This window comes from Sciurus carolinensis, chromosome 1, assembly GCF_902686445.1.
Source record: "Sciurus carolinensis chromosome 1, mSciCar1.2, whole genome shotgun sequence".
In the NCBI taxonomy this organism is placed as follows: Eukaryota; Metazoa; Chordata; class Mammalia; order Rodentia; family Sciuridae; genus Sciurus; species Sciurus carolinensis.
Window position 1 is genome coordinate 55260877 of NC_062213.1, and position 19774 is coordinate 55280650.

Below are 19774 nucleotides of genomic sequence, written 5' to 3' on the forward strand. Positions count from 1 at the left end.
CTTCATTGTCACACCTAAAAATCCTCATAATTTGGGAAAGCTGTTCATGACAAACTGTTTATGCTCTTGATTTCCAGGCTTGGTCTTACTTCATATTAAATTTTTAAAATAACAAACTCAAAACATCTTGAACTCTCCCCGGTGTGTTTCTTCAAAGGCCTGGACAATGCCTACAGAGTCTACAGATTGAATGGTGAGAACAGGTTTTCTGGGAGTTAGCTGTTCTAATCAGTTACCCAGGCTAGAAATGTTGAAGTCAAAGCTGAACGGCTTAGACTTAGCAGTGTCCACAAATGCTCAATAGGCAAAACCTAGAATGGTGTGCTCACCACCATCGAGAGATACGTAGACACTGTCGGAACAGTGTTTCAAAAAAATTCAAAATGACTGAAGATTCATGCTGGCAATTGACCCCAAACCTCAGATTGGTACACTTTCCCCGGACTTTACATAAGCTCAGGTGTAGTTGCCAACGCACATTAGTGACCATTAAAACGACTTTCAGCAAATCTCTTCACTCAGAGTCTAACTCTGACCGATCTCCTCACTTCCAGCAAGTCTATCCTCCTCCGTGCAGTCAGGGGCTAAGGGGCAGCCCGGGCGTCCGGGCGAGCTGCTTCGAAGGGCCAGATTTTCGGAGACTGTGGGTAGGAGAACTAAATCCAGTCCGGGTTTTGTCTGAACGGGGGACCGGAGGGCTGTGAGGAATGGCTCCAGAAGAGGGGGGCGGTGGTGGAAAACACACCACACAAACAGCTCGCGCTCAGGGACGGCAGCGGTAGGCCCGGAGCGCGCGGGCGCAGCGGGCCGGGAGAGGCGCGCGCCGGCCCGGCCGCTGGCCGCATGGAGCGCAGCGCGGCCCGCGGCTCCCGGGCGGCGGCGGCGGCGGAGGCGGCAGCGCGCCTCTCGCTCACACCCACCCCCGCCCGCGGCCGCCGCGCCGCCCCGCCGTAGCCGCCGGCCGCCGGCGTCCCCGCGGGCCGGTCCAGCGAAGGCGGCGCCCGCGTCTCTGCGGCCAGTGGCAGCTGCAAAGCCCAGAGAGGCGGCTCCTGCAGCCCCTCGCCGCTCCGCGACCCGGGCGCCTGCAGCCAAAGCTGCCGCCTGGGGAGGAAGAGGAGGAAGAGGAGGTGACAAACTCTCCGGCTCCGTGCCGCGGCCCGCAGCTCCGCGCTCAGGCATGCAGGCGCGGCGTCTAGCCAAGCGCTCCAGCCTGGGCAGCCGCCGGGGGGGCGCCGCGCTGCAGCCGGCCGGGCCGGCGTCCGCACCCGCCCAGGAAGCAGCCTTGCACGGACTCCCACCCCTAGCCCCGGGCCCGGGCCCGGTCCCGGATAACTGGAGGCCGCCGCTGCCGCCGCCGCGCAGCGCCGGGACCGGTCCCCCTCGGGCCACCGGAGCTGCCGCCTCGTCGCCCGTGCTGCTGCTTCTGGGGGAGGAAGACGAGGACGAGGAAGGCGGGAGCAGGCGGCGGCGGGGGCTCGGTAGGGTGGAGGAGAAGCCCCGAGGGGGCGCGGAGGAGGAGGATGACGATGAGGAAGACGAGGATGAGGAGGTGGTCGTCGAGGTGGTGGACGGCGACGACGACGAGGAGGATGGCGAGGAGCGTTTCGTGCCCCTCGGTTCCGGTCGTGCGGTCCCCAAGGGCCCGGCCCGGGGCGCGTTGAAGGTGCGTGCTGGGCGCGATACCGCGCGTGGGACCTGTCGGCACTGGGTCCAGGACTGGCCTGGGCTCCGAACCCCGGGGCTAGGCGCCTGGCTGAGGCCGAGGACTACAGACCCGGCCCGGAGGGGTGTGTCAGGCGGCGCCGGCGGCAGCGCGGGGCAGAGCGAGGGAACTGTTGATTTGCTTGTGCCTCGGGCGCCCTGCACCTCTCCGAGGCGGCCTCTCCCGCTTGGCTTACAGGCCGGGTCGGGTTTCTTGTCTCCTGTGGGTGCGAGGAAAGGACACTTCTCCTGGGTAGGCAGGGGAACTTGGAGATCGGACGAGGTGGGCGCCGATTTGTGCCTGATGAGGACGGGCGAGGTGGGGGGGAGGGGGTGTGAGATTTGTTTTCTTTTCTAAGGAGGCAAGAGTGAATCCTTCGTATTTTGAGGGCTATTCAAGCTTATTCAAACTATCGAGCAGCTTTTCTTCTCAATCTCGCAACCCCTTCCTTCACCCGAGAACAATTGTTGATGAGTTTCCATCACAGGCACTTGTGAGGAACCGGTAAGCCCAGTGCAGCAAAAAACAAGCCTTTGGTTTCCGCATGCATTTTGCTAGAAGCTTTTGGCTATGCCCCTGGCCCTCCCGTGTTTAAACTCGACATTGGTTAGCATTATTTTTCCCCTCCTCAAAATTGCAAGGAGGAAAAAGGAAATCAGAAAAGGGTAGGTGAGGAGGGTAGGAGAGGAATTTGGCATTTAAAATGGATGTGAGTTTCAGCTGAGAATTCTAGCGAAGTCCCCTGTGCGCTGAAGCACCAAGAGATCTTTCCGTTTGTGTATCTTCAGGAGATAAGGGGTTTATTATTACACAACTGACTGGCTGGGCTTTCAGGCATGCGATTGGACAAAGCAAACCACGTTGAGGTTCATGCACCGTGTATGTTGCTAAGAAGTTTTGAGGGCAGCAAGTGGTAAGCGATGGAGTGAGTGATTTTTCTCAAGAGTGGTTCTTAAAATCAGCTGCATAACTATTTCTTGGAGTTTTCAGACGGTATTGGTATTTCTGGAGGAAAATAGCAAACAAGTGAGCTTAATGGAGACTGATTTTTTAAAAAATCTTTTGGTTCTTGTCCCCCATCCCAAATGAAAGTCAGCTGCTGAAGCATGAATTGCATTTCCAAAGAAATGTTAAACATTAGCAATTAGAAGGCCAAGAATAGATGTGAGCACAAATTTCTTTCCCAGACCACCCTGGAAGTTCAAGCCCTGAGAGTGAGAAATGTTCAGCAAATAGTCATTTGGGATGATAGTTTTTGACAGCTGCTTGTTGGAATCCGTACTGTGACCACACTCATTACCATGGTCTGCTAAAAAGCCTGCATTGTATGGCCACAGGATATAGCTGGATTTGAATTAAGTCACATGGTATCAGTGACAGTGAATAATAAGACTAGTGACTCCGTAACATTTTTGTTCAGACATACTAAAAATGTGTCTTGTGATTTGAATGGCGATTGCACAGTTTATGATAGAAAAATTAACAATAATTTATGCTCTGTGATCAAAGCAAACTCAATGTAGGAAAAGAATCAACAGTATAAAAACAGAATATCTAGGGTGTGATAGTTGACGTTATCAAAAAAGATTTTTTTCACACCTCCAATTTTTAAAAATTCTTTCAAATTTATAACATTGCTTGGCTCACAGCTTTTCAAAAACTTATAAATATGTTGAGATATAACTGTCTTTCCCCCTCTTTTTAAATAACTGCTTTAAAGACACCTTGACACTGCATTTGAAGAGATTTTGTACTGGAATATCACAAAGAATTTTGTTATAATGCATATTGGAATGCCAATATCTTGTATTTATTCATGCATTCATTTGTTCAACAAATATTTATTGAGTGCCTACTGTGTGCCAGGTCCTATTCTCAAACACAGAAGGGAATCTTCCTGATGCTCACATCTAATGAGGTGTCATGACAACAATCAAAGATATAATTAAATAAGTGATATATATATATCATGCATATATATATATATGCATGACCCTTGAGATTTTGATGAATTCTCTGAGGAAAATGATATCTTAAGAGTCTAGGCTGAAAAGAGAACACTGCTATGGGGAACATCTCTCTTAAGAAGGGACATTTGATCTGAGATCTAAGATTTTGCTTGGGAAAAAAGATCTTTCCAGGCACAGGGAATAGCAATTGCAAGTCCTGAGGTAGGAAGGAGAAAAACACGACTGTGGTAAGAACTTGGTAGGAAGGAAATATATCGTAGGGTCAGGTCTGGGTCAGCAACATAGAAAAAATGGGCCTCTTTGAGGAAGAGTGTGAAGTCTCTGGAAAGTCTTCAGCAGTGCAAGCATACCAGGTGGTTCACATTTCTCAGATCATGCTGTGTGAGTAGAGAACAGCAGTGGAAGCAGGAAGACCTGTTTTGTGGCAATGGCTGCTGCAGTCCATTGAGAGGTGAGGGTGGCTTGGAGTTAGAGGATGGCAAGAGCGGAGTTGAGATGAATTTTGGATTCATTGTGAAGAGCAGCCTGCCAGAACTTACTGATGGGTTGGGTGATGGGGTAAAGGAAAGGGAGGAGTCCTGATGTAGAGGGTGGTTTGCTGTGCCATTAACTGAGACTGGGAAAACTGGGAGAGCAAAAATCAAGCATTTTGTTTTTGACATCTTAGGTGTGAGATAAGATTCTTTCTTCCAAGTGAAGGTTGCAGTTAGGCCGGTGGCTGTAGGATGTGGAGCCAGGAGGAGGGCAGGGCTAGAAAGAGGAGTTTGGGAGTCATCAGCATGTTGATGTCATTTAAAGCCCAGACATTATACAAAGGTAGTGGCATAGGGTCAGAGAATGGAACTTTGTGCAGGTGCTGGGGCACAGGATGGTATAAGTTTGGGTGTAGGGGAAACCAGTGAAGATGGTTGAGAGGCAGCATCCAAATAAGAAAAAATAAAGCCCACTATGCAAAGAGAAGAAATAATTCCAAAAAGTGGTTGTAATGAACCTGTTCAATATTGCAGGGAGATTGAATAAGAGACTTATTCATTCAGGTGAGATAATATGGCACTTAGAGTTATCTTTAATAGACAAAGTTTATGATATGACTACGAGGGCTAGCAGCAAATGGGAGGTGAGGATGTAGGATTCATGGTGAAAAAAAAGTTTTGACGGGTTTTCTTGGGAAGGAGAACAGAGAAAAGCTAGAGGGCCTATGTCTAGTTTTGTTTTTAAAATGAGATTCTATAGGCTCTAGTGACTAGAGCATGATGGGAAATTATCTAGAAGCCGGTGAGTGTATTAGTTTTCTGTTGCTATCTAACAAATTACCATAAAGTTTTTGCCTTAAAACAGTTCTCACAGTTTCCATGAGGTAGGAGCCTGGTCTCAGCTTAACGGGCCCTACTGCCCTGAGTCTCACAAGGTGGGTTGCGTTCTCTCTGGAGCCTTGAACAGGGAAGATTTCACTTTCCAACTTTCTCAAGTTGTAGGCAGAATTCATTCTCCTGCATCAGTAGTACTGAGGGTCCCAGCTTCTTGCTGGCTATTACTTGGAAGCTGTCCTTAGCTGCTGGAGCCTCTCCACCTCACCCAATCCTCCCTTCCTACAGTTATTTGTCCAGGCTTCCTTAGCATGGCCTCTGATCTCATCAAGTCAGCAAGGAGAATCTTAGCTAGCAAGGTAGAGTCTTCCATAATACAGTGTAATTGCAGAAGTATATTCCATCATCTTTGGCATATTTTGTTGGTTAGAAGTGAGTCACATATTCCACTCACAGTTAAGGGGAGGAATCATACAAGATCCTGAATATCCGAAGATGAGGGTTATGGGTGATTACCTTAGGGAGAAACCAGATAGGCAGAGAAGAGGGGTGATTGTAGGAGGAAAGTTCTTGGAATACTTAGGGGAATGATCTAGAACCCAAGTAGAGGGTTGGCCTTTGGATCCTCTTCCATTGAGTTGGAGAGAAGGTAGAGAAATGAGTCCAGATGTGAGTATATTTTCTATATTAGATGATGGGGAGATGAAGTAGTACTTCGTCAGTGGCTTCTGTTTTTCCCATGCAGGAGAAGGGAAGAGAACTAAGGGCGAGGGAGATTTGAAGTAAGGGTTGAAGGCATGAAAGTGCATGGCAGAGTATGAGAGTAACTACACTAGGGATATGAAATAGAGTTGCCAGATAGTATCAAGGACCCATCCAAGGTTTGTCATTCTGCATTTGTAGTGTCAGCAATGCGTCTGGGTGTGTGACTTTTCCCAACCTCATTCTGTTGCCCCAAGCATAGAGTAATAATCATAAAAATAATCCCAAGTAATTTTTATTGGGTGCTTACCATGGCCAGTACAAGTTGAAGGGTGTAAACTTGTTTAAACTTCATTATATGTTCATGGATATCTGTGACATAGCCATCAGGTATTATTGTTATCAGTCTTATTTTACAAAAGGTATAAGTAACTTGAAGATGCACAGCTGTTAAGTGGCCGGGCAGGAGTTTGAGCCCTGGACAATCTAATTTCAGGGCTAGCACCCTTGTGCATTACACTGTGTTGCCTCCTATAGAGAAAAAAGAGAGCTGGGTTCAGCAGGAGCAGAGTTTCACCAGGTGGGTGAGCAGTGGAAAGGAGGAGAGGGGCTTATTGCTGAGGAAGTCATCAAGGATATGAGTATGTTGATGAGATGTGGGATCTAAGAATGGTGAAGACAGGAGGGTGTGGGGTGAGGGATGGTGAAAATCTCCTGGGTCAGTGAACTGAAGAAAACAAAGGGTAATCCAATAAAATCAATAAAACATAGGAGTGAAATCCATGGCAATAATAGGTTCCAAAATAGTATTAAAACAAATGAGTATTTGCGGAACCTTATGAGACAGGAACTATACTTAATACTTTATATGAAGGAGGATCTTAGGAGAACTTATGACTTGAGATTTAGTATGGCTCTATTCTACAACTGAGAATACGATTTAGAGGTGAAATATCACATTCCAGGACAGATGGCCACAGTGGGAAGCATAGGTTTGCATCCATAGCTGGGGATTTTAAATACAGCCCTGTACCCTCCCTCTATGTATTTGGCATTTATATTGCCCATTCCTTCCCCATGGCTGAGGGAATAGAGGAGTTGATCCTACCCAGTATCTGCAATTTATTGGTTGATTAAACTAGTGGACACTAATTTAGGCCTTAAACAAGAAGAGCAACTTTGTATTACATGGTTTTCAATTTCTGAGCAAAGGAAGCTTACATTTATCTGCTTTGGTAAAATTCCTGGTGCACATATACCTTCTTCCCCACCTACCCCCATGCCTCTTAGACCCTTGCATGAGAAATATTAAGTAGCACAGTAAACACTATCTTCAACTACAGTTTAATTTAAAAAATACAAAAACACTGTCAAACAGAGGAAAGATACAATAACAAGTTGTTATTCAGTGAAGGCAGAACAGTAGGGGGCTAAGATAACAAGGCCCAGAACTGTGCTCTTCAATATAGCATTAACAGTCTAGGAATCAGAACCCAAGAATCTACAGAGACTAATAATTGGCTGGTATAATAAATTTAGGAAAAATCTAGACAAAAGACTGCCAAAAGTTTGTCAAGATTTCATCTGTCAGTCTGGGGATTGTAACTCAGTGGTAGAGCATTTATTTGCCTATCATGGTAAGGCCCTGGGTTTGAGCACTGTCCCCCTTCCCCCCCAAAAAAAAAGAGATTTGAAAGCCTGGGAAGAATGGCTTTAAAATGAGGTGATAATACATCAGAGTTCCTACTTTCAATGCTCAATAAATATTAATCAAATGGAATCTGCTTCCTATATGTCAGGTCTTCAGGGGTGGTTAACACATCTATTAGATTATCTCTTCAATATCAGATGACTTTAAGGAGCCTTTGGCAGGGACTCTGCGGCAAACACTGCATTCCAATTTGCTAACAAGTATGTGTCTTGCAAATGGTCTGTCTTGTCTCTTTCTTGGCTCATGCAAAAGGCATATGTGTAAGATACCAGACAGAGTTGTCATTCATTGAATTGTAGGCTGCTGGGATTGGAAAGGAAACAGATTATTCAGTAATGCAAGCCCCTTGCTTGACCACTGAGGGCACCCAGACAGACTATACAGGGTAGAATGCCTTGTCTAGCTAGGGATGGGAGGCTAGCAGATTAGGTGGGGCCAGGATTAGTGCCCCGCTCTACTATCCCGGAGATACCACCCACTTTTCTGGGTTAGTTCCTTGTGTCTAGGAACAATCTGCAGTTCTCTCCCTTAGGGTTGTAGATAGAAAATCACAATTTTCTGAAATGTTTCCACCCTTACTGCTTATGAACTTCCATTCTTGGAATGCTGCTGCTTCAAAAAGTTTTAAGGTAGAGGCTTCCTTTTCATGTAGCTGTGGTATGATAGGTGGGACCTTCTGTGATTCCTACCTGTGCCTCACCCCTCTCCCTGTGAGGGTTCCAAGGGACAGGAATAGAATGGTAACAAGTGGGAAAAGAACTGTACTTCCTTGTGAGCCGGGCACCCATGATCCCTCTGGGGGAGCTTCTGGCAAATTTGCTTAGAAAACTTAATTAATAGTCAAGCATTAACTGGATCTCTTCTCTTTCAACATTGTATTACTAGTTGCATGGAGTGTCCCATTAACACAAGCATTAACACAAAGAAGAGCAAAAAAACAGGAAGTCAAGCTCTATCCTGAATCTGCTTAGCCTGGCCTCTTAGGAGGAGCCAGAGAGAGCCACAGCCCTGTGACTGAATCTTTAAAAATCTGGGGACTTTATTCTTTAGTATCCATCTGTCAGATTAATGCATTCTTCTACCTTAGGAGAGGCTTGGAAGGAAAAGGATTGGGAGCCTTTTCTTCCTTCCTCCAATATGCAATATCAGAACTTGTGATATGTATGAAACAATCAATCTTATCCCAATGACTTGAAGTAATTCTTGCAAAATTCAAAGAGACTTGACCTTTTAGTGGCCCTGGACAATCTCATTTTCAGGTACATGCATGGTTTCCATTAGACTTGCTGAAATACTTGAGAAAATTTGGAAACTTCCATAACTAACCTCTGACTTAGCCAAATTCATGTTATTGAAATAAGGATGATTTTCCCTGGGTTTGCTGTCTGTTTCTATTTACTCCCTTGATTAGGAGATATTTATTAAAGGGCACTTCTTACAGTTTTTCTTACATATATGTGGGAAGCAACAGAGAATAAAGGCTTACTTTCATCTTCAGGGGCCTTAAGTGTAATGTTCTTGCCAAATTGTAGAAATGTTCCAAGTCCCTTGTCCCCTTTGTCTCTAATAGATCATGATGAGATTTTCCCAGACAGCTCACTGGACTACCACAATTTGGGTTGTAACTTTGACATATACCTTATAACAATTGCAGCCAATCTATATAAGGAAAATGATATGATCAGGAGGTAGGTAATTCCTAGATCACTGAAGGATAATTTTAAATTACTGAATTGACAAATAATCTATTTACTGTGAAATGGAACAGAGTATAACATTGAAATATGTGATAGTGGAGTTAGAGTGATTAAATTCACACACTTCATTGATATCGTTTTGGAAGTCTAAAACTTATGTGAAGGAGAAACAGGTTTGACTCTAAAATTTTGAAGGAGAGTATGTGTTCAGAGGATTAGAACTTTGCAGAAGCATATAAGAGAGGTTCATTCATATTGCAGGATACCATGGGGTCTTGAAAGGTAAAGAAGTTGAAGGTGCCACTCTGGCACTGCCCCAAGGGCTGACTTAGCATTGTCTGTCTACTTCACTCAGAGATTACAAGAAGCACACTTGCTTTCCTTATGTTCTTGAAGGTAAAATGAAAATTGGATCTCTGTGATTGAGACTAATTGGGTGGCTAGTTGAAATAAGTGAATGTCAAAAATGCTCCAACATTTCAAATTAAATCCACTCTTTTAAAAAGCTATGTACCCTGAAATATCATTTGATAAAACCTGTAGTCAGAATAATTGTAGTCTGTTAATGTGACCTTCATCCTGAGCTTATTGGTAAGATGCCAGAGAACAAGTTTGGGTCAAAGCAGATGATCCCACCACATACCCCCACCTTACTCTTACCTCTTTGAAGATCAAGAATTGATGTAGCCCAGGCTCTGGGTTCAAATTCTGGTTTCTCTACCTGCTAGATCTGTGGCCTTATCAAGTTATTTAATACCTCTGTTCTTCAGTGTTATTTCAAAAATGGAGATAATATTATTCCACCATTGGCAATTGTCACTAAGTACCCAGAAATCTACCCAAATTAGACTTGGATGGCAGTTTATTTCCTTTATGGTTTTGGAAAGGATTCATTTGGAAATTTTGTTCAAGAATCCCAAGTCCTTTAAACTTTTAAAAAGTTATTTCGGCCATTCCAACCTCTTCCCTGTTTCATGCTCTCGAGGTATTTCAGAGAGCTGCTTCCTGAAGTGACTCCATTCATCTGAACTCTGTGGTGTTCCATCATAATATGCAGTGAGCTTTAATCTTCTCTGTCAGCTCAGGAGGCTGTGAGTCATTTATCTACTTGTGCAAAGCAGACAGAGACATTCCATCTCCCATGTTCATCAGTTTGTTCAGACATATAGCTCCTGTATTGGAGAAAACCTGGTTACCTTCCTAAAGGGTAGGAAAACTCTTCCCTGACACACCAAATATTGCTGCTGAAAGTTGCCATGGAAATAAAGTGATGTGCCCTTCCACCTCTGCCTTACTTGTGACTGAGGGTTTCAGGGGTGTGGGCTTGATTTTTCCCATCCTTCTTTGCACTAGTATTTGGGACTTGGTCTTTTGTTTGGAGAAAGAGGCATTTTGGAGTACGTAGTCCAAAGTGACCTCTAAAGTCATGTGTGTATTTCCACTATTAAGGGAGATGTCCAGGGGGAGCAAGAAGGACTCTGGCTATTCAACTTTGGGAAATTCCAGAGGTACAAGTTGGGCGTGGTGATGCATGCCTGTAATCCCAGCAGCTTGGGAGGCTGAGGCAAGAGGATCTCGAGTTTAAAGCCAGCCTCAGCAAAAGCAAGGTGCTCAACAACTCAGTGAGACCCTGTCTCTAAATAAAATATAAAACAGGGCTGGGGATGTGGCTCAGTGGTTGAGTATCCCTGAGTTCAATCCCCAGTACCAAAAAAGAAAAAAAAAATAGAGATACAGATTTTTTTTAAGTTATAAAATATTTCAAACAATATTAGAAGAGTAATGTAACACCCATATACCTATAGAGAAGTTGCCATATATGCTAAGGGCTATTTTGAGTTTCTAGGATGGTGAACATAGGTTGTGGCATTTCCATGTTTATTGGGCTGCAGGGGCCTCCCCAGCTCCTCCAGAGCACCTTTCCTTTGGGAAACATTTTGGCTTTATAATTTCTTTTCTCAATGGGAAAGTGTCTCATAGCTTGAGATAAATAACTAAAATTGCATTATTAAAGAAATAAATTGTTCCCAGATGTAATGGCATGTGCCTGTAGTCTCTGCTACTGGGAAGCCTGAGGTGGGATGGTCACTTAAGCCTGAGCCAAGGAGGTTGAGACCAGCCCTGACAACATAGTGAGATGCTCTCTAAACAAAATGTGCCAAGCAAATGTTACAAGCACAGGGAAGGGTTCAAGTGGTGTTGGCGGGTCATACAATCTTTGAAATAATTTTCCCTCATAAAGTTGATAGCTTCTTCAGTATGGAGTTTCTAGAACAAGGAGTATTTCCTGTGGTAAATTTTCACTTATTTAGTTGCAAACACCGTTCTCATGTGTGAAGTTGAGAAACTAGTGGAGAGTGCTGCTTCCCCTTCTCTGCAGATCGGGTTCCACCGTGGGTCTAGTGGTCGAGACAGAAAGTGAGAGAAGTGTGATCATAACAGAATTATGGAGTGCCAAGGGAGCTGAAATCCACGATGTGTGTATGCCCAGGAAAGTGTGTTTATTAATCAGTTTTTCACATTCTAAAAGAAAAATGATTGAAAATACTGGGACAGTCTAAATGAAAAGGATATTGAAATTTACTAGGATATTAGGATTGACAGTTGGTCAACAACACTTTGAGTGTTATAGATAAAGGGGTTAAGCATTTGTGAACACCAAATACCATGTGGAAGGTCTCTTTATTGGGTGTTGTTAAACTTTATTTCCCTATTCCCCAGCATTTAATGCATTACAATTTATAGAAGGTCCTCGTAGCTCACCTCATTTGACCCTCTTGATAATCTCTTCAAAGGAGGCTATCATTATTTTTATTTCATAGATGTGGGAAATAAGCCTCAGAGACAAATGGGGGCAGTTTCTGCAAAAAATAAGTATATATGAGGTAATTTTATATCAAATGACATAGATATTTGTCAAACATTTCAGAAAACAGTTGGGACCAACAGATTTAAAAAATAATTGGAATTGGTACCTAAGCAACAATGGAATTTTAAGGAGAGAGGAGAATTTATTTTGGAGTCAATTATAAATTAAAACAATGAGAAATACAGTTTTCATAGGTTGTCATAAATGTTTTCCTATAGCTTGCACATGCATTGCAAATCAGCCACAAGTACCTACTGAAGACCAGATTCCAGTAATTTCTATTAATTTGGATTAGGATCCAAAGTTTAAAGAACAATTTTTAAAATGCAAGCTTTTGAAAATGTTTGCAACTAACAGGTTTGTATACTTCCAACTCAAAACTGATCTCACAGAATATTAGAAAAGTAATGGAACTATTAGAATAGGATCTTAGAACTTACAGAAACAAATATGTGAAGAGTTCCTGTTTGAAAGTAAGGTAGTCTTGTTTCATTGTTTAATAATTGTAGTGAAAGTTCTCAAAAAAAGCAAAAAATGGACACCTGAACTGTGTAAAGCCTGAACAGTTTCTTAGGGGTAGGAAAGAGGCAGTTGTGGGAAAGGGAAGATTTGAAATGACGCAAGAGTGGGGGTTTCTGTTTGCATTTCTTGATACCTGAGTGCTTGGTGGGTGTTAGTAGATTCTGAAAATGTGCTTTTAGTCATCTGTTGGTTGACAGCAATCCTTTTTCCTTTTTATTCTTATTCTAACAGAGATCTCTCTTCCAGTATGTGTTTCTCTCTATGTCCCTATATTGATTTCTGTATTTGATTTTTTTTTTCCAATCTAGCACAGAGGTTTTTTAGGGAAATTATTTTTGTTCTAGAAATTATAATAGAAATGATACAATTTTCATTATAAACTATGCCTGTCTCTGTGCTAAAATTAAGATGCCTCAAAGATTTTGGTTAAGTTCAGTGATAAATTGGTGGTTTTATTTTTTCTTTTCCTTCCCTCCTCCCTTTTCTCTTTCATTCTTTCTTTTGCTGTTTCATTCAATTATGTGGCCATTTCATTGAACAAAAAATATTTGCTGAACTCCTGGTCTTTGCATTTAGGTCACAGACGAGAGTCAGTCTTGGGGAGGGCCCCTGCTCACATTCTAATTAGGTAGACAGTAAAATTTGTGCATGGTGGTGTGTTATGGAAAGAAAAGATTCAGGTTGGAAAAAGGAATCGTTATACCCGCAAGTAGAGATGTCAGGTGGGCTGGAGTTTAGTGGCGAAGACAAAACTGGAGACAGAACTTCAGAAGTCATGACTCATAGACAGTATTTAGGTGAGACACACAGACAGGATTGGGTGAGAATACCTAGGGAGATTGTGTTGGTAGAGAAGGGAAGGTGACCAGACGTGGGCCCTGGAACACTTCAAATGTAATGCTCCTCCATCTGTCTCCATCTCTCTCACAGCAGCAGTATTGTGATGTGATTCACTTATCCTCACTCTCTCCTTGAGATACACAATTCAACACTCTTTATTACAGCCACAGTTGTGCAGTCATCACCGGAATCTAATATTGGAACATTTCTTTCACCCCTAGAAGAAGCCCAGCACCGACTGGCAGTTCCTACTACATTCTCATTCTGAGTTACCACTACATACTCACAGCTGCACTAGTGTTTTTCTTAGATTTTTTACTGCCAAGAAATCTTTGTTTATTCATTGTGTTTTTTCAGGAGGAAAAAACAGATTAGAGATTCAACATGTGTGGACTAGGGGATATGAGGAAAAGGAAGAATCCAGTACAGCAGGCTCAGCCGTCCAATAAGTATGCTGCAGCAATGGAGTCGCCACAGCCACGGGGGGTTCAGTCTTCTGCAGTTCAGGAATCAGAGGACAAAAGTTGGTCCTTATTTCCCTCCTCTATTCTTCCTTCTTATAAATTCAAGATAAAGCTTTGGTTCCTGGCAAAAACCATGGAATTGAATTACATCCAGTCTGCATCTTATTAGATAATCTTGTGGCTACTTTGACATCAACTTCTAGCATCAGTAGATGAGTTACTAGAATGAATTGGGTAGACAGTCTTCTTTCCTTTCTGTCTTCCACATCTAGTATCTATATAGAAGCCCCTTTTCCTACCATCCACCCTTATTTCTCTCTACTTCAGGATTGAGAATAGTGTACAGAGTTGGTCCATACACAGCTAGCAGTGCAAATGTTTAGAATGAATATAATAAGGAATGTCCTCCGAGAGGTATGGACTGGAAATGAGGGCTAGAGAGTTAAGGTTTTTAGGATTTTGAGTACCCCAAGAGTTAAGTATGTGTGTCTTGATGTTTTGACTAGGAGTAGACCAGGATTCCAGTTTTCAGGGCAAAAGATCTTGGTCCAAATAGGAAACTAAGGAGTACTGATCAAGACCCCCACCTGTGAGAAGGTGCCAACAATTGTATTTAGATCTTTTGCCATATACAGAATCTTTTGACAGAAATGCTTTGGTTACCTTTCTTTCAATTAAAAAAAAAAAAGTTTGTAAACAATAAGAGAAAAACCTGCATATTATATTCACACAAACTAGACCACAAAGTAGTCACCAAACAGTAACTTGTGATGTTTGACAAAGCTCAGATAGATCCAAAAACTGCAGAAGACTGGACCTAGAATCAGAGCACATCCCCTGCTGTGTTCTATTTTATTCGCCCTGTTTCAGCACTGACAGTGGTCAACAAGGTAGGTTTGCCCTGATGAAAAACATTGTCAACAAAACCCTCCCTTCTCCACCTTCCCCATTAGCGACCTGAACTGTGGTCCTGGTGCCCAGAGGAAGCTCTTGTTTAAAGTTGCATTAGTAAACCATGTAGAAGTGAAAGGTTTTAAAAAGTAAGAATTCAAGGTTTTGCTTCAGAAAAGCATCCCAAACAGCATGGGAGGAGTATAGAAGTTTTATTCTTAAAATCTTGCTGATCTAACACTATCTGGAGATTTTTATACAAACAAGTGTGTTAATGTACTCACATATGCAAGTGCATGTGTGTGCGCACACACACACACACAGACCTATGTGTAGTGTAGGCTTAGCATGATCCAAAGAAGAGTGGTTTTATATGAAAAGTGAGCCAGTGTACCTGAATTAGAGGTTTGGATCAGAAGTCCTTAACTATATACGTGTGTATCAGCCTTACTCTCCTTGTTTTCTGTGACCTTTTTACCAAAGAGTCCAAAGTCATGTGGGGTGAAAGTATTGCTATTGTGCAGATGTGGTGGTGCTACTGACTTATCCCTGAAATGCTCATGAGACTGAGAACATAGTGTAGGAATGACAGCCTCTCAGATTAATGTACTGAAAAATACCAAAATCAAAAGTTTTTATTAAGGAAATAAAGAAGAACTTAAACTACAGTATAAACATCATTTGTGCGTATTTAGTGTTGTTGGCATCCTGGGGAAAGCATTGTCCAGGGTAGAGATATAAAATCATAATAGGCCAGAATGGCATTTGAGTTAACCCCAGGGGAAGCAGGCCTGCAGCTGTTATCCCTTTCCCTGCTATTACAATCCATTACTAGAATCCTGTATCGGTAATGGGTTGTGATGGAGACAAGACAGGAAAAAACCCTGACCTGCTGCTGATAGATTCCCTTCTCCAAAAAGTCTTTGGAGAATCTCAGTTTGGTTTCTTGTTTTATCTTTTCAATTTAGTATAAGACATGTGTCCCTCTTGAATAGGAAAATAAGCCCTGAAGGCTGATGTGTGCCTTAAGTCCCAATTACTTGGGAAGCTGAGGCAGAAAGATTGCTTGACTCTAGGAACCTGAGGCCAAGCTGAGCAATGCAGTGAGAACTCACCTCTTTAAAGAAAAAAAAAAAAAAAAAAAAAAAAAGGAAAACAGAGGCTACTTTCTTTTTCTAGAACTTTAAACCCATGGTCAGAAAGAGAGAGGTGTATCATAATGTAAAAAGAATCAATTTACCAAGAAGACATTTATCTTGTATTTATCAGAGTTCCTGTTGAAAAACAGCTTTTTAAGTATTGGGGGAGCTTATCTTGCCATCCTTTCCTCCTAGTTCCCTGCACCCACCTGTCCCATTGTACTTCCTTCTGTGTTCTGTGACTAAGAGAAGAAGTGGGAGTTTACATTTTGTTTTTTCTCCTTAGCAGTAGGACTTGATACTTTATTTATTTTATTGGTTATGTTTTTATAAATTTTAAAAAATTCTAAATATTTATGCATCAATAACAGAGTTTCAAAATATATTAAAGTCCAAAGTTCTGTACAAATTGACTTATGGATTAGACAATCAGTCAAAATCTCAGACTTCCTTTTTGTAGAAATAAGCTAATCTTAAATGTATATGGAAATGCAAATAACCATAATCTTTGAAATAATTTTGAAAAATAACAATTTGATGTGCATGGTGGCAAGAGAGAAATGGACAAATCTACAATTATAGTTGAATGTTTTAATTTTAATTATAGTTGGATCTTCTAATTACTGATGAAACAAGTAGCCATAAAAAGAAATACTATAAACTGGGCACCATGACACATGCCTGTAATCCCAGTGGCTCAGGAGGCTGAGGCAGGAAGATCTTGAGTTCAAAGCCAGCTTTGGCCTTTAGCGAGGTCCTAAATAACTCAGTGAGACCCTGTCTCTAAATAAAATACAAAAAAGGGCTGGGGATGTGGCTCAGTGGTTAAGGGTCCCTGGGTTTAATCCCTGGTACCAAAAAAGTCATATTATAGAATATTTGAATGACTGTCACCAACTTATCTAATTATCATTTATGGAATACTACACTGAACAATTTAAAAATATTCCTTTTAATTGTACAATGAATATTTGCAAAGGTACACAAAAAACAAAGGGGGTGGGGCAAATCCAGCCTTACTAAAGACTTTGACCATGATGGCATTCAATTAGATATTAGTAGCAAGTAAATTAGAAATAAGTAACAAAAATGTAACTGAAAAATCCTCTTAACATTTGAAAACCAATATTTTTCTTAATAACTTAGTGAATAATGAAGAAATCACAGGGTGTTTAGGAAATAGCTTTATCTAATACCTGAAAATACAGAAGTTGTAGAAGTTAAGTTAGAGGGAAATATATCACTTTGAGTCAGTTATCTAATCTTCCAAAGAAGCTCTACAAAGAAGGTGAAGGAAATAAAAATGATAAGGTGGGAAATCAATGAAACATAAACCAGACAAACAACAGAGAAAACCTTTGAAACCAAAAGCTGATTCTTTTCAAAGATCAATAAAATAGGTAAATCTGTAGCTATACTGGCTTTAAAAGGCAAGAGAAGTCAGAAATTGCCAGTATCAACAATGAAAGAAAGGATATCCTAGAGATCTTGCAGACTTTAAAAGGATAATTAGGATGTATCACTTTATGTTAGTAGGGAACTCCATGACAAATGGGTGAAACCAGCAAATTCTTTGGAAAACACAAATTAACAGAACTGATCATGAGAATTAAAGGCTATCTAAATAACCCACCATCTGTTAAACAAATGGAATTTATAATTAAGTACCTTTGCACATAGGCCCGATAGCTTCCCCAGAGCAATCTATCATATACAGGCATGTACCACATAATGGTGTTTTAGTCAACATAGACCACATATATAATAATAGTCCCATAAGATTATATCACCTAGTGACATTGTAGCTGCCTGTTTATATTAGTATACTCTAGGATGTTTGCACAACTACAAAAATCCACCTAATGACATATTCCAGAACATATTGCTGTGCATATTAAGTTATGCATGTATTCAAGGGAGAAATAGTACAAATCTTAAAAAATATCTTTACACAAAACAGTAAGATGATATCCTTCCAGAACATTTTATGGGACCAACATAACCTTGACACTAAAATTATACAATGCCAAGAACTTTATAAACTTTCATGAGCATAGATAAAACATACTAAAAATACTACCAAATTGGATGTAGCTATATGAAAATGTATAATTTGGTATGACCAATTTTTTTTTCTTCCAGAAATGTAAAGTTGGTTAAATACTTAATAATCAGTTGGTGAAATTCATGGTATTAAATAGTTTGAAAAGAAAAAAACATATGATTATCTCAATAGGTGTAGAAAAAGCATTCAACAAAGTTCAATACTCATTGCTGATGAAGAGAAGTACAAGCCTGTAATCCTGGCTATTCAGAAGGCTGAGGCAGGAGGATCACAAATTCAGGTCAACTTTAGCAAATTAGGCTCTCAACAATTTAGACATCATCTCGAAATGAACAAAAAAGGAGCTGGGATATAGCTCAGTGGTAGACTGCCCCTGGGTTCAATCCCTAGTACCCACTCTCCTCCCAATGGCAAATTACAAATAGGATATAAATTCCTTAAAATGATATAATACATAAATATGTATGTATATATATCCTGCAGCCAACATACTTAATAACAAGATATCATTTTCTCTATCAATATCAAGAAGGCAAGGAGGTCTGCTTTAATGCTTTTATTCATCATTGTCCCAGAGGTTTTAGTCAATATGATAAGGCAAGGGGAAAAAAAGGCATAAATATTAGAAAAAATGTAAATTTTTTTTTCGGGATGGCATCATATGCAAAGAAAATCCTAAGGAATCAATAAACTACCAAAGTGAGATTTTAAAAGTACCTTTTACCATAGCATTAAAAACTAAACACTTCTGTATAAAGTTAATGAAGAACGTGTGAATTCTGTGACACACTGATAACAGTAATGATTGAGAAAATCTAAATAAATGAATTGATATGCCATGTTCAAATAGGAGACTCACTGTGGTTAAACTCAGTTCTGTACAAATTGACTTATGGATTAGACAATCAGTCAAAATCTCAGACTTCCTTTTTGTAGAAATAAGCTAATCTTAAATGTATATGGAAATGCAAATAACCATAATCTTTGAAATAATTTTGAAAAATAACAATTTGATGTGCATGGTGGCACTTGCCTGTAATCCCAGCTAGGCTGAGGCAGGATGATTGAGTTCAAACTCATAATCAACCTGAGCACCTTAGTCTCTGTCTTACAAGAAAAGTAGTAACAAAACAAAAACAACAGAACACAGAATGAAATTTGAGGACTTACTCTACTTAATATCAGAACCTACTATAAATTGATAGTAATCTCATCAGTGTGAAACTGGTGCTATAAGAGAAGCAAGTAGATTCATATAACAGAATAGAAATCCCAAAATAGACCCACATGAAATGATTTGCCAAAGAAATTCAGTGAAGTCTTTTCAACTAGCGGTCCTGGAAAGCCCATTCACATGGAGGGGAAAAAAAAATGAACCCCATCTACCATAATTTGCACCATGTACAACAATTATTTCAAACTGTATCATAGGTATAAGTGTAAAAGATAACTTATAGAGCTCTGCAAGAAAACAGGAGACTATCTTTGCATCCTTAGGGTAAGAGTTTTTAGATAAGCACCAGATAACACTAATTATAAAAGAAAGAAGTTGGAAAATTACATATTATAAAAAATTAAAAGCTTTTACTCAAGAGACACAACTAAGAAAACAGATTAAGTAGTAGATTAAATAAATTAATAGATTAAATTTTCTCTGCTATCTTATTTCATCAGGGAATATCAAAACATTCAGTGTTTTTTTCTTGTACTAGCCACAATGCTAGGTGCAGAGAATATGCTTTTGAAGAAGAAAGTCATAGCCTCCTTGGGACATCAATTTAGTGGGAGAAATAGTCAAATAAGCAATTGTAATGTGAAATGAGAACTGCATGAATTGTCCAAGTGTAGGACACAGAGTGTAGTTTTCATTTACAAATGTGAAAACCTGGCAATGG

The 19774-nt window shown here is 41.0% G+C and overlaps 1 protein-coding gene across 2 annotated transcripts in view; it reads left to right on the forward strand.

Annotated features, from left to right (window-relative positions):
- The first annotated feature begins 642 nt into the window (after nt 1-642).
- Nucleotides 643-19774, forward strand: part of Znf704 (zinc finger protein 704) — a 197455-nt gene continuing 178323 nt past the window's right edge. For both annotated transcript variants that reach the window (XR_007108145.1, XM_047548039.1), the window contains exon 1: nt 643-1663. Coding sequence is in view for 1 of the 2 variants with exons in the window: in XM_047548039.1 (XP_047403995.1) it covers nt 1178-1663 (486 nt within the window). In the remaining variant the exon portion in view is untranslated. The remainder of the gene's footprint in view (nt 1664-19774) is intronic.